This window comes from Balaenoptera musculus, chromosome 7, assembly GCF_009873245.2.
Source record: "Balaenoptera musculus isolate JJ_BM4_2016_0621 chromosome 7, mBalMus1.pri.v3, whole genome shotgun sequence".
Classification (NCBI taxonomy): Eukaryota; Metazoa; Chordata; class Mammalia; order Artiodactyla; family Balaenopteridae; genus Balaenoptera; species Balaenoptera musculus.
Window position 1 is genome coordinate 99,797,936 of NC_045791.1, and position 26,004 is coordinate 99,823,939.

At 39.5% G+C, this 26,004-nt stretch overlaps 1 protein-coding gene across 9 annotated transcripts in view; it reads right to left on the bottom strand.

The window, feature by feature from the left end:
• DOCK10 (dedicator of cytokinesis 10) overlaps window positions 1–26,004 on the bottom strand; it is a 289,535-nt gene that overhangs the window by 94,453 nt on the left and 169,078 nt on the right. For all 9 annotated transcript variants that reach the window (XM_036858477.1, XM_036858476.1, XM_036858473.1 and 6 more), the window contains exons 5-11: window positions 24,800–24,872; window positions 24,401–24,523; window positions 24,019–24,153; window positions 7,637–7,820; window positions 6,289–6,374; window positions 5,932–6,015; window positions 5,657–5,812 (exon numbers count right to left, since the gene is read on the bottom strand). In XM_036858477.1, the coding sequence (XP_036714372.1) occupies window positions 5,657–5,812; window positions 5,932–6,015; window positions 6,289–6,374; window positions 7,637–7,820; window positions 24,019–24,153; window positions 24,401–24,523; window positions 24,800–24,872 (841 nt within the window). The remainder of the gene's footprint in view (window positions 1–5,656; window positions 5,813–5,931; window positions 6,016–6,288; window positions 6,375–7,636; window positions 7,821–24,018; window positions 24,154–24,400; window positions 24,524–24,799; window positions 24,873–26,004) is intronic.

The following is a 26,004-nucleotide window of genomic DNA, read 5'->3' on the forward strand; positions in this document are numbered from 1 at the left end:
TCAGAAAGAAATAATTTTCAACTAGAAAAATGTCAAATGCAAGAGAAATTAAATAAAAGAAGGACTGAAATAAATATTGGTTGGCCAAAAAGTTCACTCAGGTTTTTCTGGAACATGGAAAAAACGAACGAACTTTTGGGCCAACCCAATATATGTATATGTAATTATATACACAGACATATGTACATAAATACACATATGAATAATTATATACATACATATATATGTAAATACATACACATGTAATTAACTACAGGCTTCTTAAAATGAATATACTTATAAAAAGTTTTTAAACTTTTATGTTACTTAATTTTGAATTGATGCGTCTCATCCACCAGGATTCTGTGGATAAGCAGGTTATACACAAAAAATACATTGTGACCAAGTTCATCACTGTACAGACTCACTCATGCTGTGGATTTTGCTGAATGTTTAATAAGTATCTTGTGTTCTCTGAAATGCAGGATTATGGCTAGTTTATAACAGGGGTATTAGTTTAATTCCTTAATATTAGCAATACCTGCCAGCTCCCTTACTGTTAGAATTACACATAAAATAAAATTCAACACATTATTTTTTAAAAATAAGGCAAAGTGTAAAAGTTTCATGTTTTACCAATTTAATTTAGTTTAGAAAAACTCTTGGTTTGTGGCAGTGGTAGTCTGCTAAGAGTTGAAAAATACAAAATTATGTGAAAATAACTCAGGTAGGAGCCCCAAACACATTGAAGGTCAAAGGAAAAATATCCTTATTGAGTTTTTGTGAATTGCTGCCTTTTGATTTTCATTGCTGCTTCGTGAATGGAAATAAATTACCTACTTTGATAATCCATCAGAAATTAAAGCTCATATGGTGCTTCACTTATTTTTTCCAATCCACCTTTTTCAACTTAAATGTCACATCTTACCTTTTTTTAATTGTAGTAAAATTGCTTTACAATGTTGTGTTAGTTTCTGCTGTACAATGAAGTGAATCAGCTATATGTAAACCTATATCCCCTCCCTCTTAGACCTCCCTCCCCCACCCCCATCCCACCCATCTAGGTCATCACAGAGCAGTGAGCTGAGCTCCCTGTGCTATACAGCAGGTTCCCACTAGCTATCTATTTTACACATGGTAGTGTGTATATGCCAATCCCAATCTCCCAATTCATCCCACCCCCTTTCCCCCCCACCATGTCCACATGTCCATTCTCTATGTCTGTGTCTCTATCCTGCCTTGCAAATACTTTCATTTGTACCATTTTTCTAGATTCCACATGTAGGCATTAATGTACGATATTTGTTTTTCTCTTTCTGACTTACTTCACTCTGTATGACAGACTCTAGGTCCATCTACATCTCTACAAATGACCCAGTTTTGTTCCTTTTTATTGCTGAGTAATATTCCATTGTATATATGTACCACATCTTCTTTATCCATTCATCTCATTGGACATTTAGGTTGTTTCCATTTCCTGGCTATTGTAAATAGAGCTGCAATGAACATTGGAGCACATGTGTCCTTTTGAATTATGGTTTTCTCAGGGTATATGCTCAGTAGTGGGATTGCTGGGTCATATGGTAGTTCTATTTTTAGTTTTTTAAGGAACCTCCATACTATTCTCCATAGTGGCTGTATCAATTTATATTCCCACCAACAGTGCATAATGGTTCCCTTTTCTGCATACCCTCTCCAGCATTTATTGTTTGTAGACTTTTTGATGATGGCCATTCACATCTTACTTTTTGAATCACCAGCTTTTCAATAAAGGGTTGTTTAGTAAAGAACTTTCAAAGCCTAACAGATTAAGTCATAGGTTTCTGATGTTTAGAATTCTGTACTTCTCTTTACAAAAATTCAAGAACATGGCATTTTAAATGTAGCTCATCTGTGAAGCAGTTTTATTATTTCAGATTTTTGGAATCAATTTCTGTTTTCAAAGAAATATTTTATACTCTAAAACCATCAACCTGAATTTGGTTTTCAATTGACTGAATAAAAAATTACATGCTGTCAAGTATCGTTTCCTCATCATGAAAAAGTTCTTTTAGGGTGTCTTTTTAGAAGCTCATTCATTAAACGCTATTGAATCGTTGGCTCTTCAGCAACTTGGAGAAATATTTCAATTAACTTAAAAGCATGCTCACTGAGTTAAAAACAATGAATTTAAAAACAGCGACATTAATGAGTGTCACTGAATAATCACACAAAGATTTTTTAAAACAATGCCACTACATGTAAAGTTGCAGTTGAGTTCAGGTGAGGCTGTTTTCTCAGTTTTTTTACATTATTGTTTATAAGCACTATGAAATTATTCTTAAAATTCTTTTCCTAGTTTTTAAACATTTGTATCACTGTAAAATAAATTAAAAATGATACAGACATACAGAGCACTTGGAATTGACTTATTCCTATGGCCTGACAGATAAGAAAGGGCTCACAAAAGCTGCTCTTTGAATTGCACACGTTCTCTTGCCTGGCGAGATTGGCACAAATACACACATTTAGCTTCTGAATATGGGCTTTAGTATAAAGATACGAAGCCATGTGGAAGGAGCCATATGCCCCTGGCACTGGAAAGAAAAGCCCATTATCTTTGAGTTTCCGTTTCTAAATCTGAGTTTTTAATCACACTTAAGGATGTACCTGGTCAAAAAAAGCACTTATTTTTATTTAATAAAATTTAGATTAAGTGACATTATAATTTAGGTTAAATTTTCCTGATATTTCCAAATATAGTTTCAAGACCTAAGTTTCTAGTTTTTTTTTTACTCCCGAATGAAAGTACGTTCTGATTACTCCTCTAACATTTTCACTCCAAGGAACTTTTTTCTGCTCTCGTCACCCTCCATGTGGCCACATCTACCACGCTGCTCTCTGGCTTCGTGTTATTCAGCTTCTCAGCACCATTCCACATAGCTGACCCTTTCTCTCTTGGCATCATGACCCACTCTTTCCTGGCTTATCTCTACATCAATGACCATTCCTTCTGATTCTTCTTTGGTCACTTCTCTATTCATCCATTAAATGTTTCCTACACACAGAGAAATTCCTACATGATTGATTCCCTCTAGGTCACTGCCTGTATCAGACTTCCAAATTTGTATCTCTGTCCATGCCATTCCCTTGAGTTCCAAACTTGTATTTGAATCTGCCCACTGGCCATCTCTATTTGGATATCTAATAGGCTGATTAAGCTTCACATATCCATAATGTACTTTTTGGCCTGTATCCCCCAAATCTGCTCTTCCTCTAGTCTTGTCCTCTTAGTAATGGCACCACCATGCGTCTAAGTGTTTAAAGCAAAAACTAGGGACTCATCCTTCAGATTTCCCTTCCCCTTATCCTGTATATGCAATGTATCTGAAAAAACTGTCAGTTCAATTTACAAAACAGCAGTCAAATCCATCCATTCCTCTCCCTCCTCCTTGCCAGCCCTAGCGCAAGCCATGATGTGAACTATAGTAAGAGACTTCTAACTGCTTTCCCTGTTCAACTCTTGTTTCCTCCAATCCATTCTTCTAATGGGATGTTTTAAAAACACAAATTAGATCACACCATTTTAATGTGCTTTAAACTCTTGAACAGCCTCCACTCACACCTAGGATAAATCCAAACTCTTTGCTACAGCTTATAAGACCCTACCTAATCTTACCCTGTACTGTTTCTCCCACCGCATCTTGGTCTGCCCTTCCCCTCACTATCTCCTTTCAGTTCCCAGAACTTGCCAAGACTTACCTGTCTCAGGGCATTCACACTTGTTCTTTCTTCTGCCTGGAATCTTTTGCCCTGACCTGACGTTTTATCCTTCTCAACCTTTGGTCTCTGCTCAAATGTCACCCGCTCAGAGAGGCCTCCCATGGCCCCCCATCTACAGCAGCCTTCTTTCCAGTTCCTCTGTATCACATCTCTCTATATTGATTTATTTTAAAGAACTTTGCACAATGTGCAAATATCTTGTTAATTTATTCGTTTCCTTATTTACTTCGGTCCTTTTCCAAAAGAATCTAATCTTCAAGAGGCTAGGGACCTTGTTCATCTCGTTCCCTGTTGTTTCTCCAGTACTTAGAACAAGTCTGGGTCTAGTAGGTGCACTGAATAAATATTTGCTGGAGAATGAATAAACTCAATTTCAACTACTTTCAGTCTCACATAACCTAGTGCACAGTTACAGTTATAAAATATGAGGAAGCTTCATTTTGGAGGAAGATTCTTACTGGCAACAAATTTCAATTTTACCTTACTTGTCAACAAGAATCTCACAGGTAACACTGAAAACATCAATACCTTGCATGCATTGTATTTACAAATTTCAAAGCAATTTCCCACATATTAGAATAACAGTTAATATTTAATGAATGCTTACTATGCACCGGGCACCATATTTAATCTTCACAATGGCTATTTGAAATAGTATTATTATTTTCCCCATTTTCAGAACAGGAGGCTGAGGTTAAGCCACTTGCCCAACATGGAACAACTTGTAAGTGGGAAAGTCAGGCATTTGTCACTTGATTCTCCTCGTTCTCCTGAGCTCCATAGCATGTATCGTTGTCCTGCTATTACACCAGCAAGAAGGAGGCTCAGACAACCAGTGAGGTGCCTGAAGACCCAAGGGCAGTAGGTTACAGTCTTTCGAAAGAGTTCACCCATTTTGCCAGCTACTCACTGTCAAACTAACAAGGCTCGTTTTACTACATCATAAATAAAGGCATGTACGGGATTGTGCGTGCAATCTGCAGGGGAAATTTAATGCTGCTTCTACCTTCTAAAAGCAAATGTGGCTTGTATCATGGATCTGGAAATAAGTTTTCTTCTTTAAGGTGAAAGATGACAATTGAGGGATGCTTTATTAGAAATGCATTAGCATTTGCAAAGAATTAAAGAATGCATTAGCAAAGAATGAAAGAGAACACACCAATATATTAACAATGATTTTTGATATTAGGATTATGAGTGCTTTTATTTCCTTTTTATAGTTCAACCTTTAATAATATTTATGCTCACAAAATGTCTTCTTCCTACACATACATTTACAATTAGTATAGAATTGTCCCCTAGAATACTAAGCGCGAACTCTCAAGAGAGCCCACTTGGTAAGAAGAGGACTCTTGTATGGATTTAATGAGCACAGTGATGTTTCCCAAATATCAGTGAAGCACCTTTTTTTCCCTCCCATTTACATGTATTATTTATTTAATATTTATATAATATTATTTTACTTGATTCACTATTTAGCCTTGTTGTAAGCAGTAGTAGCTGTGAAATCACAGGGTTGATTTGCTCATTATAAATATTCTCTAATATACATGAAAATTAACATATAAATATTAAAATAAAAATATCAATTTAAAAGCCATCTCAAGTTCCAAGAAGATACAAACAATATCTTTGGAAACTCTGAACCACTGTGCTGATTTAATGGAAAGAACCCTAGAGCATAATCCCTTCGATACTTCTTTAAGTTAAAAGGGAAATTTTATGGCAGTATATTGACAATTCCACTTCATAACTTGTGCATTTTTTCATGCGGAAAAATGCTGTCAATCATACCCTTGGTACAATTGAGGGTGTGAACTCAGTGCCTGGAAAGATCAGGAATTGAATAAAAGATTTTAACGAGGGCGGTGTGATACTGGCTGATCCTATAGGATGTAACAGAAGAGAAACTTACATTTGTTACCGGATCATTTTCATTCTCTGTAACACATCCCTGAAGATTTAAGTTGAGAGCTTTACAAATGATCATGATTCTCTTGGCAGCTTTTTCTTCAAATGGTTTGATCACAAACTCAGGTTCTAAAAGATCCTTCTTCTGAAGTTTCAAGCTCTAGAAAAGTTTGGAAAGTTCTACTCAACAAACACCCATCATAAGAAAAGAGATTCTAAATTATAAACCACAACTGTACAAATCAAGTTCATGTCTGCTTAGAGAGAATTCCGACTTACATCTATATCTGGATCCAGCAAGAACAGATTTAGCCTCTCCGTGTTTCGAGTTGCTTTGACAATCTCTTCAGTTTCTGTGAGGTACTACAGAGAAAACTGTGTTAGTTCTTAGTATCTAAATAGCCAGAAACTTACAGCCCAGCTCCATCCACATGGCCAAGAAATAGCCCCTTAGTATCAGCACTGCTTTAATATCATCCATTAACACTCCACAATCTTATAGAAACATGCTTTTGTTTTTGACTGTTGTGTTTCTTAGTCTAATTCTTAAAAGAAAGCATTTATATCTTTTCCATGAAAGCAATAAACAATAAGTAATTCGAATTTATTTGCGTAGAAAAATGTCAGCTTTATTACTTTTGTGAAGTCTGGGTGTAGGTTGTTCTCTGAAGAATCTGTTTCCTCCGGTGTGCATTCACAAGTTATAGAATTATCCAGGGAATCTTGAAAAGATACACCAAGACTGGGTTATTAAATAGTCCTCATGAATCATTCATTTCTCTAGCCTGTGACATATAACAACTGGGTTAGACTCAAGAGCGATGGGGGATGGATATTGGTGAGGAGATGCCTTCACTGTGTCCTGGCTCTGGTATTCTGTATTGTTAGCTGAACTGGGCCTGGAAATCAGATGTCCTGTTGATCATTTTGGGACTCTTTCCATGACACCATCCTGTGTCCATAAGAACTCTGGACACTTACAATACTACATTTATACTTGAGGTTGTTTTGTCTCACTTCATTAATGCATACTAAAGTTTTCTTATATATGAATATATTTTGGATAATTCTGATTCTTAGCCCATCAATGTAAAACCCACATTCTAGCTTCAGTTAAACTCTCTAAGACTCTGTAAACATTAATATTCTAGTTGATTATTATTAAGTAAATCATGAATATAAAACACTTACTATGATATATAGCAGTTGTACTAAAATCAACCATAATTTTCTTCCTCCTTATCTCATGACTCTCTCATATGATACATAGACTATCAGAACTTAAAGACTTAAAATAACATATCATGTGTTATGAAAAATGTCTTAAAGTAATTTTCCTTTAGGAGTGACTGACTCTGAAGGTGAACTTGTCTTCCATGCGGCTATAGACCTGTTTTCTCCCCTACTTTTCATCCTTTCTTTCCTCTCTCTTGTTCTCTTTTCTTTGCCTAGCCTGGATTAGAATTATACAAAAGAATTAGGATAGGCAGAAAGAAAAAAATTTGTCTTATAAAAATCTCTAATACCATGCAAAATTTATGGAACTTCCACAACTAGGCTGATCTCAGTGGGGTCAAAAGCACACGTGAAAGATGCCTTTCAACTAAAAGGAAAGAATGCATATTTGCCATTACAGAGTATAATGTTCATTAATTAAATTTAATGAAAGGCTATAAAACACAGAATCTCCCCTCTAACACCCCATCAGACATGGGTATATTTTTAATACTGCTGACCAATGGTTCCTAACATCATTTGCTGGATGTCAGCCTCAAAGCATTGCCAGGCAACTCAAAATCATACCTCTGTGTGGTGACTCTCACTATTGAGTAAAAGTAAAGGTTTACGGGTGATTTCCTGGAGCGAATGGCTCAGGGTTGGAAGAGCTACACCTGACAGCTACCAGGGTTAGTAGCAGCTGAAATGAACCAAATGCACAGGTCGCACGTCACGAGGGAAGGGAGGTGGGTGTGCGTGCGCTCACCCAGCCCCAGATCCGTGAGCTCGGCGCTCCTCCTGCCCTGAGGGGGCCCCTCAGGACTGATCTGCAGGATGCGGTTGAGGGTGTGGATCCATTCATCCATATCTGACTCCGTTTCAGCCGCCAGCACAAAATAGGTCAGGTCATTCATTTTCAATTCAAAGGCATATTTTCTTAGTCGGTTATTCTGTGGCATGAAAAGAAAGAAAAACACCAGACACCAAGTCTTAGAGAGTGGGAGACGTTTTTTACGGGGTCTTTCCTCATGAGTAGGTGACATCAAGGAGATCTTCCAAAACAGGACAAAAATTTAGCTGGATGAGAATCATTTCGTTTGGTTTCTTTCAAGCCTTTTTGTACGGACAGGTATTTTATTTATGTTTTTCTTGATTGGATGAGGTCGGCTCAAAAATTTCTTCTTCAGGCAGGTGAAGGAGTATATTCTAAGCTTCTTCAAATAGTTGCTTTGAGTTGCTACCTTCACTTTCTCACCTTGTGTTCTGTCTACAACTCACTCCAGTTGGGTTTTTGACCCCATCCTATCCCAGAGGCAGCACTTGCCAAGATCACCAACAAACTCTATGCTGCTGTACTACCCAAGGACATCTCTTTTTTCATATCTTCCTTGACCTTTCATTAGAATTAACACGGTGGCTTCTTGAAACCCACGTCTCTCTGGGTTTCTCCACGACTACACTCTATTCTAGTTTTCTTTCCTCCTGAACGGCCACCGCTTTTCAGTCACCTCTACTGGCTCTTCCTTATCTTGGTGACTTGTCATGCTAACCTCAGCTCTGCCTTAGACTCCTTTCTTTCTCATCTGGTCCAATGGCTTTAAATGACAGCCATATACCAGGGACCCCCAATTCCTTTCCCTGTCTCTGGCTTCTCCACCAACCTCCAGACTTTTCTCTAACTTGACATCTCTACTTTGCGTTTTGTGACCAACCCACGAGGCTTTGTTCTAGTTCCCTGGATGTGCTTCCATCATAGGCTTTGTTGCTGACACAAAGGCCTGAAACAACCCTCCCATCCCAATCACCATGCATGTGTTCACACACACAGCACGATGTTTGCCCTTCAAGTACTTACGTGACTTGTATTCACTCTTCAGACCTCAAGTGAAGTTACCCTTGCTCAGTGAACCTTCCCCAGTTCCCCAGTTAGGACAAGGTTCTTGTCCTCCGGGGCACTCACAACAACTTGGGATTACATGCTTATTCACTTTCATTTGTTTGTTTGAACAGTATATTCCTCCTTTACATCTGCCTCCATGAGAGCTGGGTCACCACTCTGTCCTGTACCAGGGCTCTCACATAGAAGGATTCAACAGCAGTGTGTTCAAAACAGTCATATCTTATAAATGAGACAGAAGAGGTTCTTATCCTTGGGAATGAATGAATGATTGAAGAAATGAACAAACAAATGAAAAACAAAGATTCTCTGTTGTGCAGAGAATTAAAATGGTCTGATGCGATGAGTAGCTACTTTAGATTGAACTTTCACAGAAGGTGAAATCTGTAAAAAGAAGTGAGCTGTTTAAAGATCAAAGAAGCACATTTAAAGTAGAGGGAATACAAAAGCAGATTATTACAGCAGTTTTATATATTCCTGCCATGAGATTAGAAATATAAATGCAAAGTAGAAACTTCCCCCGATGATATGAACTAGGGTTATATAACCTGCGGTGGCTGTAAGAATTTCTGAAGATATTCCACCTTTAATTCACTCCTAGGTACCTCTGATTCAAGTATTCAACTCTTACCCACACTGTTCTAAAGCCTTTAGAGAACTCACAACTGTAATAAAGCAAAACCTACACAATTAAGATAAGTAAAATACAAACAATAGTAGAACCTTGAGATGAGAGCAGCACTACAGTGCGGGGTTGCGGCTAAACATCAGGGTATAAATTCTTTCTGAGAACAGGATTGCTCTTTCTTGGTTGCAAGAAAGAATAATTTTTAATATACTCCTGGTAGTGTTCTCTTTCTTTGGGAGGCTCTTAAAAACTTCCCCAAATAGCGTTCTCCTTTCAACTTCCACAACAGTACGGTTACTACTACAAACATGACACTTACTAAACACTTGCCATCTATATACCTGGCACTGTGCTGACCATTTCACAGTCACCATTTCATTTAAATCTCATAATAACTCTATGAGAGAAACTGTATCATTCCATTTAATGTATGGTAACATTGAGGCTTGGGGAGACAAATGAAAATATGCTTGGGATACATGGACAGCAAGTGGTGGAGACAGGAAATAATCCCTTTATCCTTTAACATCCCCTGAGATGACCCGGCACAGAGAAGATGCTCATCAGATGCCGTTCTCCTTGTTTGCCCCCTGCCTGGCACAATCACACACCAAATGGGTAACCATGGCCTGGGATGTTCTGGTTTCTGAAAGTAGACAGCGGGCATCATACAAGACTCAAGAAAAAGTAAAATTTGGGAATTGAAGGAGAAAGAAGAATTAGCTAAAAAGCTAACTGTGATCCTCACTGTGGACTCTCACAGCTCAAATGGCACTTTCTAGACTCTGCCAAAGACAAGCTCTTTGCTCGTGTCCATACTTTCGTATTATTGTCAATTTTTATTATTTCTTTGCCCTGTAATGACGCACTTGCAGGCTGCCATTTTCAATCGCCCATGAGCCTGATAAGGGCAGAAGCTCAGTAGTTACCCTCAGTGCAGTGACAGTATTCATTCTTAAAGAGGTTCTCGAGTGTTTACATTTTGTGCTGGGCAAAAACAGACAAGGTGTTGGAACAGGGGAGACGGGTGTTAACCAATTAATCACCCAAATGTGAAATTGGAAGATAAATGTACTTAACTTTTGTATGAATGTATTGAAGAAGAGGCATGAAGTCAAGGTATAAAAATTCTTTTTGAGAACAGGATTGTTACTGCAACATGAGAATACTACTTTTTTTTTTAAACATCTTTATTGGAGTATAATTGCTTTACAACGGTGTGTTGAGAATACTACTATTCTTGCAGCACCCTCTGTGTTCTGTGAGAGTACAGAAAGGATGACCTGACTAGTAAAGGACCACAGTTGCATTGTGAGATCATTTTGGCTGCGGCGTAAACAGAGGCGGGGTGGTCGCTGGAAAGGCAGTGGCCCCTACCTGTCCTGTGCAAAGCAAACCTCCAGGTAGCTTCTTTAGGAATGCAAATTCTTAAAAGCTATGCTTGCCCCATGAGGAGTGGGGCAGACTCCCTCCACACACCCTCCCACACATTTCCTGGGGTGCTGAAGAAGGAGGTCCATAAAACCGCCTGTGACCTGCACTGACACAGTGGGTTTGAGGGCAAAGACAGATGGCCAAGAGCAGGTATAAAAGAGAGACACGTTGCTATGATAGTATTGTATCCTTCAAAAAGCAACAGGAACAGAAATAGACACTCAGAAAAGAACTAGAAGTGTCCAGAGTTCAGAGCAGATCTAAAGCATCTGAGCATAGCAGAATGCAAACAAATCCCAGTGTTGTCTTGAAAATAAAAGAAAGACTCTGCTTGACTAATTTAATGCTGTAAACAATGGGGACAGGCAGATGCAAAGCTATGTACAATGCTTATATCGGGTCCAAATTAAAAGTGGATTGAGCTGCAACCTGCTTTCAAATGCAGCTGTCAAGGAACTAATAACAAACATGACAAAATAAGAACAAAACTTGATTTTCTAAATTGCCTTCTGTACTTTAAATGAATTAAATATGATGGCCAACTTCAACAATATTATGTATTAAATTTTTTTGAAAATTTGAGCAAAGTATAACAAGCCCTTGTTTCTCAAAAAGGGATATTTATAAATGAAATAAATATTCAATTCACAACTTCTCAAAAGCCAAATTATCTTCTTCTCCTTGGAGTGAAACAGAACTACTTGCAGTGAAGAGAAGCTTATGTTGGGGAAGATTACGATGCCTAAGTGGTTTTCCATCTCACTCTCCATAATCTCCAAGATAATGGCATATAAAACAGCAAAAAAGAAAAACCCAAAGCAGAAAACCAATGGGACATTTTTATAATCTTGAAATGCAATGTTAAGACATTAAAATGATAATCAAGAATTAATCGTTTTCTTCTTATTACTCCTCAAAGTTTCCTTTATTTCCCTGAAATCAGTATCCTTTGCGACCGATGCAACTACTTTGTTCATTCAAGCTCACCACAGTCTATCTACGTGACTTAATAAATAAAAGGAAACTGGAAATATGTCCTAATGCCACACGATGTGCTTAATGAGTTGTGGCAAACTGGTCTCTTTCCACAATATTCATCTGGAAAAGTTTCGAAATAGATACTCCAATAAAACCACCAAAGCCAATGGAGGACTGAATATTGAAGGAAGTTATTCAAGCAAAATATGCCACTGTACCTATTACGTGGCTAGCATCTTTTACAGAATTTTGCCGAAACAAGAGAAGAGTTTTAAGAGGAAACACACAACATCAAATCCAGGTTACTGGTATTAATGGCTACCATCCATGCTGTCCTTTCCATTCTCTGTATGCTTATTTCTTCATTCATTTAACAAAGATATATTGGGTACCTTCTATGTGCCAAGTACAGAGCATTAAAAAATGTTCAAGCGAACTGCTTGCCCTCATTGAACTTACATTCTACTGTAATGTAATGTCAGGAAAAAATAAGCAATATATATATATTACATATGTATAATATAAGGTAGCATCATGCAGTGATAAATGTAATATCCTTCTTACATATGTTATCAGAACCTATTGTTTGAGATGTGTCACTCATGTTTAATTACTCAGGCATGTGCTATATCTGTTCTGTGTTTTTCGGTGCATCCTCCCACAGGCCGGAAGTTCTTTGAAGACACAAACCACATCTAATTCATGTTTGGCTTTCCCACAATGCTTTGCATAAAGCAAAAGTTTCCATATGCATTTGTTGAAATAAATCCTACATCTAAAACTCACTGCTTAAATGACACACCAGCATCTATCTTTGTAGTGCTTCTTCTGCCTGTGCGGCTTATGTAGGATGAATGTATGTATCTATGCAAGCATGCCCACTGGATGTATGATCACTAAAGCATTTCCTCGGGCATCTTTCTGTAACTTTGGACATTCTTCTGCCTCAAATGTAATTTTTCCATTTATTAGCTCTGTGACTTGGGCAAGCCACTTTATCTCACTGAGTTTTATTTTAATAAATTGGGACACTAATAATGCATGTTCCATCAACTGTTGTCAAATAATGTATTAGATGAAGAAGATTACAAGTGTCATTCTGGTTTTTATTATTATCATGGGAAGTGAGATTCTTTACAGCCAAGGTTTGCTAATGGGGGGTTTATAGGTCATAGTTGGCTTCTAAATTTATTTTCCTTGGGAGGTACACATTTTTCCCCCTCCCAGTTTGACTGCCTTTATATGGGCACACACAGTCTGAGCTGTTTCTGTTATCTCACAGCTGACCCTACTTCCTTCCTGTAGTGGCCTGAGCTGCAGAAGGCATCTGAATTTCTAGACCCTGGTTAAGCCCCTAAGGCCGTTGTCTTGGAACCCACATCCACAAGGTGGAAGATCAGCACCTAGGAGGAAATCCACAGCATTCAGCACCACACCGCCCCCATTTAAGCCTTTATGTATCAAGTGACATGAGTCATTGTCACTGTTGAGGTAGGGACCCTAGGAAGCTGGGATTCCTGGGCTATTCACTCCCTTCGCAGTGGCAGGATCTGGAATGGATGGATGGATGGATGGACCAATGAATGAATGAATGAATCAATGAGAAGACTCTTACGGAACAAGATAGGATAGCTTAGGTCCAAATAGCCCTTAGTCTCAAATCAAAACTGAAGTAGCAAAAATTGGAAGTTCTGCTTCAGATTGGGAATGAGGGGTGTAAAACAGATCTAGTGCTGTTTGATGACATTACAAAAAAGTGGAAAACTACTGTTAGGTCTCTATTTTACCAAGATCCAGGAAATTTCCAATCATAAACGTCACCTAAAGTCTCTGGGTAGGAGTTTCTCTCTATTTGAAGTCGCCCTTGAAATATATTTCTAAGAATTCCAAGGATCATTCTTAGGAAAGCACAATGATATAGAATGGGTCTGAATGAAGCAAACTAAAACGGCTTGTTCACTCAAGACTGTTATGTGCATGAATGCCCTGAACATGCTGGGTGGTAGGTAGCACTTCCTGAGGCAAACTCTTTGTTTCTCTTCTCTGTTTTATTCAAGGGAAACTGACAATGATTCTTGACAAAATAGGTCTGACTCATCCTATTATTCATTTGCTTTGTGCTTCTGTGTGTACGTGTTTCGTCTCCAAGCACACTTTGTGCCTGAGAACTTGCTGGAACAATGACTAAACTTGCACTATCTGATTCAGTATCTTTTTTTCCAGATGCAAAACTTACAAGTTAGAAAGAGCTGTAAGCAAATACATAAGAACTGGCAGACATAAGGTGACAAGGGACCCAGATGTCTACCTTCCTAAAGTGATCTCAAGAAGCTAAAGGTCCCTCCCTCTATAAAGGGTAACAAGCTCTTGATAAAGAGGAATACAAATATAGGGATACAGAGCCGAACCCTTTAAAAGATAAAATGTTCCCGGGTATTTGAATGGCTATCTATTGGAAAGTGAAGTAGGATTATTCAGTTGCGCTTGAAGGTGCAAAATCTACCTTGGAGATTCCTACCTATATGCCCATTTTTTCTATGCATCCTTCCAGCCAACCCAGAAGAGTTTATCACTGTTCCGTGCTCCTAGAACATTCCATAGAAAGTGCCATTTATACATCCATTATAGCTCTTGAGACACTGTGTAATAGTGAGTTATGAGCCTATGTCCTTCTCTGGTCATGATTTCAGCAGGGAATTCCTAATGCCTAAGCACAGTTCCAGCATGTCATAAGCACTAAATAAGTTTGCTGGATGAATGAATGAATGAAGAAAGAAATGGATAAATTAGCAAGTTTAGGTAGATATTTCAGGAAGGTGAATCAATATTTTCTAGAAGGGCTTTCCTATGATGGGGTGTTTATCTCTCAAAGTTGTGACCTTTGCAATTAATGGAAAGACTAGGAAAGGATGGCTGAGGACACACTATCTCCCAGATCCTTATCACATGTTAGCACATTTATTTTAGTTTTACAGATGAGACACCAGAAATCAAAGAGCTTGAGTAACTTACTCAAGGCTCTCAGATAGTAAATGGTGAAACTAGGATTCGAACATTGACCAGTAAAAACCCCAAGCTTACGTTTTCCTTAGAAGACATTCTCTTTCCAAGGTACAGCTTAAGCAGAGACTGAAACACAGTCTAAGATGTCATGGAGAAAAGGGACCTGTAGTGGAAGGTCAGATTAGAGCACTAACTAACTCTGTGTGTTCAACAGAGCTACAAGGTTCTTGGAAGAAGAAATTACACAATAATTCATATCTCGGAGGTGGGAGAAGATGGCGGAAGAGTAAGACGCGGAGATCACCTTCCTTCCCACAGATACAGTAGAAATACACCTACACGTGGAACTGCTCCTACAGAACACCCACTGAACGCTGGCAGAAAATGTCAGACCTCCCAAAAGGCAAGAAACTCCCCCCGTACTTGGGTAGGGCAAAAGAAAAAAGAAATAACAGAGACAAAAGAATAGGGACAGCACCTGCACCAGTGGGAGGGAGCTGTGAAGGAGGAAAGGTTTCCATGCACTAGGAAGGACCTTCGCGGGCGGAGACTGCGGGTGGCGGAGGGGGGAGCTTCGGAGCCACGGAGGAGAGCGCAGCCACAGGGGTGCGGAGGGCAAAGCGGAGAGATTCCTGCACAGAGGCTCGGCGCCGAGCAGCACTCACCAGCCCGAGAGGCTTGTCTGCTCACCCGCCGGGGCGGGCGGGGCTGGGAGCTGAGGCTTGGGCTTCGGAGGTCGGATCGCAGGGAGAGGACTGGGGTTGGCGGCGTGAACACAGCCTGAAGGGGTTAGTGCGCCACAGCTAGCCGGGAGGGAGTCTGGGAAAAAGTCTGCAGCTGCCGAAGAGGCAAGAGACTTTTTCTTCCCTCTTTGTTTCCTGGTGCGCGAGGAGAGGGGATTCAGAGCGCCGCCTAAACGAGCTCCAGAGACGGGCGCGAGCTGCGGCGATCAGCGCGGACCCCACAGCAACAGGGGCGCAGAGGAAAAAGCGGAGAGATTCCCGCACAGAGGCTCGGCCCCGAGCAGCACTCACCAGCCAGAGAGGCTTGTCTGCTCACCTGCCGGGGCGGGCGGGGCTGGGAGCTGAGGCTCGGGCTGCGGTCGGATCGCAGGGAGAGGACTGGGGTTGGCGGCGTGAACACAGCCTGAAGGGGTTAGCGCACCACAGTTGGCTGGGAGGGAGACCGGGAAAAAGTCTGCAGCTGCCGAAGAGGCAAGAGACTTTTTCTTGCTTCTTTGTTTTGCGGCGGGCAGGGAGAGGGGATTCAGAGCGCCGCCTAAACGAGCTCCAGAGACAGGCGCGAGCCGCGGCGATCAGCACGGACCCCAGAGACGGGCGTGAGACGCTGGGGCTGCTGCTGCCGCCTCCAAAAATCGTGTGTGCGAGCACAGGTCACTCTCCACACCACTCCTCCCGGGAGCCTGTGCAGCCTGCCACTGCCATGGTCCCGTGATCCGGGGACAACTTCCCCGGGAGAACGCACGGCGCGCCTCAGGCTGCTGCAACGTCACGCCGGCCTCTGCCGCCACAGGCTCGCCCCGCCTCCTCCGTACCCCTCCCTCCCCCCGCCTGAGTGAGCCAGAGCCCCCGAAGCAGCTGCTCCTTTAACCCCGTCCTGTCTGAGCGAAGAACAGATGCCCTCAGGCGACCTACACGCAGAGGCGGGTCCAAATCCAAAGCTGAACCCCGGGAGCTGTGCGAACAAAGAAGAGAAAGGGAAATCTCTCCCAGCAGCCTCAGAAGCAGCGGATTAAAACTCCACAAACAACCTGATGTGCCTGCATCTGTTGAATACCTGAATAGACAACGAATCATCCCAAATTCAGGAGGTGGACTTTGGGAGCAGGATATATTAATTTTTCCCCTTTTCCTTTTTTTGTGAGTGTATATGTATATGCTTCTGGGTGAGATTTTGTCTGTATAGCTGTGCTTTATAATAGCTTTATTTTACTTCACTATATTATAGCCTCTTTCTTTCTTTCTTTCTATTTTTTCTCCCTTTTACTCTGAGCCGTGTGGACGAAAGGCTCTTGGTGCTCCAGCCAGGCATCAGGGCCGTACCTCTGAGGTGGGAGAGCCAACTTCAGGACACTGGTCCACAAGAGACCTCCCAGCTCCACGTAATACCAAACGGCAAAAAATCTCTCAGAGATCTCCATCTCAACATCAAGACCCAGCATCACTCAATGACCAATAAGCTACAGTGCTGAACACCCTATGCCAAACAACTAGCAAGACAGGAACACAGCCCCATCCATTAGCAGAGAGGCTGCCTAAAATCATAATAAGGCCACAGACACCCCAAAATACACCACCAGACGTGGACGTGCCCATCAGAAAGACAAGATCCAGCCTCATCCACCAGAACTCAGGCAATAGTCCCCGCCACCAGGAAGCCTACACAACCCACTGAACCAAACTTACCCACTGGGGACAGATACCAAAAACAACAGGAACTACGAACCTGCAGCCTGTGAAAAGGAGACCCCAAACACAGTAAGATAAGCAAAATGAGACGACAGAAAAACACACAGCAGATGAAGGAACAGGGTCAAAACACACCAGACTTAACAAATGAAGAGGAAATAGGTAGTCTACCTGAAAAAGAATTCAGAATAATGATAGTAAGGATGATCCAAAATCTGGGAAATAGAATACACAAAATGCAAGAAACATTTAACAAGGACATAGAAGAACTAAAGAGGAACCAAGCAACGATGAAAAACACAATAAATGAAATTAAAAATACTCTAGATGGGATCAATAGCAGAATAACTGAGGCAGAAGAAAGGATAAGTGACCTGGAAGATAAAATGGTGGAAATAACTACTGCAGAGCAGGATAAAGAAAAAAGAATGAAAAGAACTGAGGACAGTCTCAGAGACCTCTGGGACAACATTAAACGCACCAACATTTGAATTATAGGGGTCCCAGAAGAAGAAGAGAAAAAGAAAGGGACTGAGAAAATATTTGAAGTGATTATAGTTGAAAACTTCCCTAATATGGGAAAGGAAATAGTTAATCAAGTCCTGGAAGCACAGAGAGTCCCATACAGGATAAACCCAAGGAGAAACACGCCAAGACACATATTAATCAAACTGTCAAAAATTAAATATAAGGAAAACATATTAAAAGCAGCAAGGGAAAAAAAACAAATGACACACAAAGGAATCCCCATAAGGTTAACAGCTGATCTTTCAGCAGAAACTCTGCAAGCCAGAAGGGAGTGGCAGGATATACTTAAAGTGATGAAGGAGAAAAACCTACAACCAAGATTACTCTACCCAGCAAGGATCTCATTCAGATTTGATGGAGAAATTAAAACCTTTACAGACAAGCAAAAGCTGAGAGAGTTCAGCACCACCAAATCAGCTTTACAACAAATGCTAAAGGAACTTCTCTAGGCAAGAAACACAAGAGAAGGAAAACACCTACAGTAACAAACCCAAGACATTTAAGAAAATGGGAATAGGAACATACATATCGATAATTACCTTGAATGTAAATGGATTAAATGCTCCCACCAAAAGACATAGGCTGGCTGAATGGATACAAAAACAAGACCCATATATATTGTTGTCTACAAGAGACCCACTTCAGACCTAGAGACACATACAGACTGAAAGTGAGGGGATGGAAAAAGATATTCCATGCAAATGGAAATCAAAAGAAAGCTGGAGTAGCAATTCTCATATCAGACAAAATAGACTTTAAAATAAAGACTATTACAAGAGACAAAGAAGGACACTAGATAATGATCAAGGGATCGATCCAAGAGGAAGGTATAACAATTGTAAATATTTATGCACCCAACATAGGAGCACCTCAATACATAAGGCAATACTAACAGCCATAAAAGGGGAAATCGACAGCAAACACAATCATAGTAGGGGACTTTAACACCCCACTTTCATCACCAATGGACAGATCATCCAAAATGAAAATAAATAAGGAAACACAAGCTTTAAATGATACATTAAACAAGATGGACTTAATTGATATTTATAGGACATTCCACCCAAAAACAACAGAATACACATTTTTCTCAAGTGCTCATGGAACATTCTCCAGGATAGATCATATCTTGGGTCACAAATCAAGCCTTGGTAAATTTAAGAAAATTGAAATCGTATCAAGTATCTTTTCCGACCACAACGCTATGAGACTAGATATCAATTACAGGAAAAGATCTGTAAAAAATACAAACACATGGAGGCTACACAATACACTACTTAATAACGAAGTGATCACTGAAGAAATCAAAGGGGAAATCAAAAAATACCTAGAAACAAATGACAATGGAGACACGATGACCCAAAACCTATGGGACGCAGCAAAAGCAGTGCTAAGAGGGAAGTTTATAGCAATACAAGCCTACGTCAAGAAACAGGAAACATCTCGAATAAACAACCTAACCTTGCACCTAAAGCAATTAGAGAAAGAAGAACAAAAAACCCCCAAAGCCAGCAGAAGGAAAGAAATCATAAAGATTAGGTCAGAAATAAATGAAAAAGAAATGAAGGAAACAATAGCAAAAATCAATGAAACTAAAAGCTGGTTCTTTGAGAAGATAAACGAAATTGATAAACCATTAGCCAGACTCATCAAGAGAAAAAGGGAGAAGACTCAAATCAATAGAATTAGAAATGAAAAAGGAGAAGTAACCACTGACACTGCAGAAATACAAACGATCATGAGAGATTACTACAAGCAACTCTATGCCAATAAAATGGACAACCTGGAAGAAATGGACAGATTCTTAGAAATGCACAAACTGCTGAGACTGAACCAGGAAGAAATAGAAAATATGAGCAGACCAATCACAAGAACTGAAACTGAAACTGTGATTAAAAACCTTCCAAGAAACAAAAGCCCAGGACCAGATGGCTTCACAGGCGAATTCTATCAAACATTTAGAGAAGAGCTAACACCTATCCTTCTCAAACTCTTTCAAAATATTGCAGAGGGAGGAACACTCCCAAACTCATTCTACGAGGCCACCATCACCCTGATACCAAAACCAGACAAAGATGTCACAAAGAAAGAAAACTACAGGCCAATATCACTGATGAACATAGATGCAAAAATCCTCAACAAAATACTAGCAAACAGAATCCAACAGCACATTAAAAGGATTATACACCATGATCAGTGGGGTTTATTCCAGGAATGCAAGGATTCTTCAATATACGCAAATCAATCAACGTGATACATTATATTAACAAATTGAAGGAGAAAAACCATATGATCATCTCAATAGATGCAGAGAAAGCTTTCGACAAAATTCAACACCCATTTATGATAAAAGCCCTGCAGAAAGTAGGAGTAGAGGGAACTTTCCTCAACATAATAAAGGCCATATATGACAAACCCACAGCCAACATTGTCCTCAATGGTGAAAAACTGAAACCATTTCCACTAAGATCAGGAACAAGACAAGGTTGCCCACTCTCACCACTATTATTCAACATAGTTTTGGAAGTGTTAGCCACAGCAATCAGAGAAGACAAAGAAATAAAAGGAATCCAAATCGGAAAAGAAGAAGTAAAGCTGTCACTATTTGCAGATGACATGATACTATACATAGAGAATCCAAAAGATGCTACCAGAAAACTCCTAGAGCTAATCAATGAATTTGGTAAAGTACCAGGATACAAAATTAATGCACAGAAATCTCTTGCATTTCTATACACTAATGACGAAAAATCTGAAAGTGAAATTAAGAAAACACTCCCGTGTACCATTGCAACAAAAAGAATAAAATATCTAGGAATAAACCTACCTAAGGAGACAAAAGACCTGTATACAGAAAATTATAAGACACTGATGAAAGAAATTAAAGATGATACAAATAGATGGAGAGATATACCATGTTCCTGGATTGGAAGAATCAACATTGTGAAAATGACACTACTACCCGAAGCAATCTACAGATTCAATACAATCCCTATCAAACTACCACTGGCATTTTTCACAGAAGTAGAACAAAAAATTTCACAATTTGTATGGAAACACAAAAGACCCCGAATAGCCAAAGCAATCTTGAGAACGAAAAATGGAGCTGGGGGAATCAGGCTCCCTGACTTCAGACTATACTACAAAGCTTCAGTAATCAAGACAGTTTGGTACTGGCACAAAAACAGAAATATAGATCAATGGAACAGGATAGAAAGTCCAGAGATAAACCCACACACATATGGTCACCTTATCTTTGGTAAAGGAGGCAAGCATATACAGTGGAGAAAAGACAGCCTCTTCAATAAGTGGTGCTGGGAAAATTGGACAGCTACATGTAAAAGTATGAAATTAGAACACTCCCTGACACCATGCACAAAAATAAACTCAAAATGGATTAAAGACCTAAGTGTAAGGGCAGACACTATCAAACTCTTAGAGGAAAACATAGGCAGAACACTCTATGACATACATCACAGCAAGATTCTTTTTGACCCAGCTCCCAGAGAAACGGAAATAAGAACACAAACAAATGGGACCTAATGAAACTTAAAAGCTTTTGCACAGCAAAGGAAACCATAAACAAGACCAAAAGACAACCATCAGAATGGGAGAAAATATTTGCAAATGAAGCAACTGACAAAGGATTAATCTCCAAGATTTACAAGCAGCTCATGCAGCTCAATAACAAAAAAACGAACAACCCAATCCAAAAATGGGCAGAAGACCTAAATAGACATTTCTCCAAAGAAGATATACAGATGGCCTACAGACACATGAAAGAATGCTCAACATCATTAATCATTAGAGAAATGCAAATCAAAACTACAATGAGATATCATCTCACACCGGTCAGAATGGCCATCATCAAAAAATTTAGAAACAATAAATGCTGGAGAGGGTGTGGAGGAAAGGGAACACTCTTGCACTGTTGGTGGGAATGTAAACTGATACAGCCACTATGGAGAAACAGTATGGAGGTTCCTTAAAAAACTACAAATAGAACTACCATACGACCCAGCAATCCACTACTGGGCATATACCCTGAGAAAAACCATAGGTCAAAAAGTGTCATGTACCACAATGTTCATTGCAGCTCTATTTTCAATAGCCAGGACCTGGAAGCAACCTAAATGTCCATCGACAGATGAATGGATAAAGAAGATGTGGCACATATGTACAATGGAATATTACTCAGCCATAAAAAGAAATGAAATGGAGGTATTTGTAATGAGGTGGATGGAGTTAGAGTCTGTCATACAGAGTGAAGTAAGTCAGAAAGAGAAAAACAAATACAGTATGCTAACACATATATACGGAATCTAAGGAAAAAAAAAAAAAAAAAAGGCCATGAAGAACCTAGTGGCAAGACGGGAATAAAGACACAGACCTACTAGAGAATGGACTTGAGGATATGGGGAGGGGGTGGGGTGAGATGTGACAGGGTGAGAGAGTGTCATGGACATATATACACTACCAAATGTAAAATAGATAGCTAGTGGGAAGCAGTCGCATAGCACAGGGAGATCAGCTCGGTGCTTTGTGACCACCTAGAGGGGTGGGATGGGGAGGGTGGGAGGGAGGGAGATGCAAGAGGGAAGAGAAATGGGAACATATTGTATATGTATAACTGATTCACTTTGTTATAAAGCAGAAGCTAACACACCATTGTAAGGCAATTATACTTCAATAAAGATGTTTAAAAAAAATAATAATTCATATCTCTGCAAACTTAATAGCTAACAAGGGCTACAATGATACTTCTTAGAAGATGATGACTCATTTGCTAGAGCAAGTTTGTAAGTACAAATAGAAAAGAAAATAAGTTTTTCAGCTCAATGTCTGTAAAATGTAGTTATTGATCTTTAACCTATTGCTAAAGTATTATTTCATATTTCTAAAGCCAAAGAGTCTCCTTTATGACCAACAATAGAAAACTATCTTCACCCTCCACTAAGATCCTTATTGCCCTTTCCATAAGGAAAGTTGGCATCTGTGTTATAAAGCAGTTAGCTTTCATTTCTAGTGGAGGACTCAGCAACACTTAATTAATTCTTTCCTTTTAAAGTGCAGCATTATTACTTTCTGGAGAAATTCCAGATTTTAATGGATAAACTATCCAGAAATAATCTAGGCTTGAGTGACTAAAGAGAACTCTATTTTGCATTCACACATCTGAGTGCCCCTGGTATTAATCCGAAATGTAATCTCAGCCATGTAGCAAGTTATGTGAATGCCGGTGTTTGGTGATAAGGTAAGAATTGTTTCTAGTGGCCTTGTGACCAAGAATAGAGTTCTCAACCTAAATGGGCCAGCATCTTAATGTGAAATTTGAGGGAAGACTGCTAAAACACTTGATTGCTTCAATTTTTACATGAGAGAGAATAAGGATAGCTATTTCATCAGAGTAGAAAGAATAAAATTTTTGAAAATAAGATGTCCAAGTGAGGCCTATGGATATATTTTGCTTCCCTTTGCCACCGTGGTCCATGTCAAACTTAATACTAAGGACAATAATTTGAAGACCAAGGCTTTGCAGAACAGCATTGTCTGTTACAGCAGGCACTGTGTCTGTTTCTGAGATTAACTCTTGAGAATCAATGTAATCCTTGCCTTTGAAGAAACCTGCTCTTCGAAGAAGGATGATGCATTTATACACTGTAAATTTACTATCTTATTATTTATTACCTAATAATAAAGACAACATTCATGAAGAGCATACTTTGAACTATGTGATTTACATATAATCTTACTGAATTCTTTAGCTTGGTGGATCTCTACACTACAGCCATGCAGGTGGTCATTTTCCTCTTTGCCTTGAGTACAGCAGACTTGCTCTTGCCTCAGGACCTTTGCACTTGCTGCCCCTGCATATTCTTTAATCTCTAGATCAAATATTTTATCTTCATAAATGTTTTTCTCACTTCTGGAGCATAAAGATTCCTTTGCAACCTCACCATCGTCTCTCTACCTTCTGTAACCCTGTTTATTTTCTTTATTCCAGATTTTACCAATCATTCCACTCTGTTTATTTCTTTCTTTACGTGTTTTCTGTTTTCCTTACTTTATTGAAATGAGTTTTGTGAAAGCAGGTATCTAGGCTGCCTTGCTCTCCACTGAATCCTTGGAGTTTGAAACAGTTCACGGCTCATATCAGATACTCCATACATATTTTTGGAATGAATGAATAATGATTGGATGAACACACTTTTCGATTAAAAAAACTCGGGGGAAAAGAGATTTCTACTCACCTGCACCACACCTGTACAGGAATCCAAAAAGATGCAACCTTTGGGTTCTTTGGATATTTTTTCATCTTTGTAAAAATTCATGATGTAGGAATTATCTGGCAACTGGGTCAGCTGGAAGAAGCGCTTTTTGAATGACTAAATAAAGGGAAAAAGATATAAGGAGGTAGTTCAAATTCACAGAAATTAGACTACTTCTAATTCCTTCAAGAGTGCTACGTTTCTAGGGCACTGTTCTAGAGAAGAACGTCCTCCTTTCTCATAAATAAAATATGACGTGAAAAACAAACTCAATGCAAATGGCTCTCCTCTGTTCTGTGACCGAAGTGGAGGAGGGTGTGAAGAAAGGTGGCAGAAACAAAGATGAGTCTTGATGTCTCCTTACCCGAACAGTAACGGTATTATTCACGGTGCTGTTAAAATTCCCCTTGTAGAGCCAGCCAGACTTGAAAACTCCGGTTCCTCCCATTCCCCCTCCGCCCTTGGAGGATGAGTGAGAAGTGGTATCCTGTACAGAAGGCATCATTAGCATTACAGCCAACTTTTGTGAATCCCAGATCTTAGACACTGCACTTAAAAACGAGACTCCTTTTTCTCTCTTTGACTCATCTTAAAAAATCATGTTCAATTTCAAAACACACGTGATTCATTTTATCTAAAAGCCTTCACACCAACAGCTACTGCAGCTTTAGGAGAAACTGTTCTGAATTTGAAACACGCTAGTGAAAGACAGGAGCTAATTATCCTCATGTTTTAAACATTTCACTTTCAACCATTGACTTACTTCATCCTTATCAGCATCTTCATGGTCAACCTCAAAGGAATGTGAAGGAAGTTTCTCCGGTTTGTATTCTGCTCTGATATTTAAAAAAAAAAGATTCTGATTTGTCATTTGAGACATTGCTTTCAGCTGGGTAACAGCTATTGTGGTGGCTTTCTTACACATTTTTATAAAATAATATAATCTCGTGAGGGATCCATTTCCTTTGGAAGTATTAACTTTCCCCCTACACCATTATATCTCATCTCCAGTAAATAAATCTCCATTTTAAACCACAGAGTTACTATTTGTACAGATTTACACATGTCCTTTTTAATTAGATGAAGGTAAGTGGGATGATTTTAAGGGCTTGGTGATTTATATTTTCCTTCCTCCACATTTTGAAGTGGAATATAAAGTACTGATATTTTCATTATCGTTTTTTTTTTTTTTTTTCCCTTTGCCTTTATGTGACATGTCCAAGGCTACAGGACAGTCATTTGAAGAACCACCCAGGGCTCTGGCCACCAGGCTGCGCTGCTCCCCTAACCTTGGCCTCTCCCCAAAGCCTGCACCAACGTGACTTAGCAGCAATTGTGCTCACTTTGGGGATTTCCATGGTAGCACAGAAAAGCCTCTTAGAGCATCACTGACCAGCCCAGAGGAGCAAGAGCGTACACTTGGCTCTAGAAATGGTAAAATAAGACAGAAATAAACTTTCCTTGGCTTGATTCTATCTCATAACACATGGTTGAATGGAAACCAGACAGTATCATCCAAAATTCAGGCATTCCTTTATACCTAACTAGAAATCCTACACGGAGAATTGGCATGGGAGATTTGTTTTCTTTAGAATGATTTTTATTATGTAGAAGCAATCTCAGAATTTGACTATTGAGAAAAAAGCCCAGGGGCACATTCAGTATTCCCATTACAAATGGTTTCCTATGTTGATGGTGTTCCAGATAGCACGGTGAATGACCAAGGACTCTTTATATGTATTCATATATGTCTATACATACATGTGTATATGTATATGTACACACACACATATATATAGTATATATGTACTCATAAAATCACCAAGCCGTGCATTCACATAGGGATTCAGTGGATTCAAATGGATTCAAAATATTCTGTACCCTCCTTCTGAAAGACATAGAAATGCCCATTCCCAGTTCATAGCAGAGAAAGAGCACAAAAAGAACACTGTCCTCACTATTAAATTG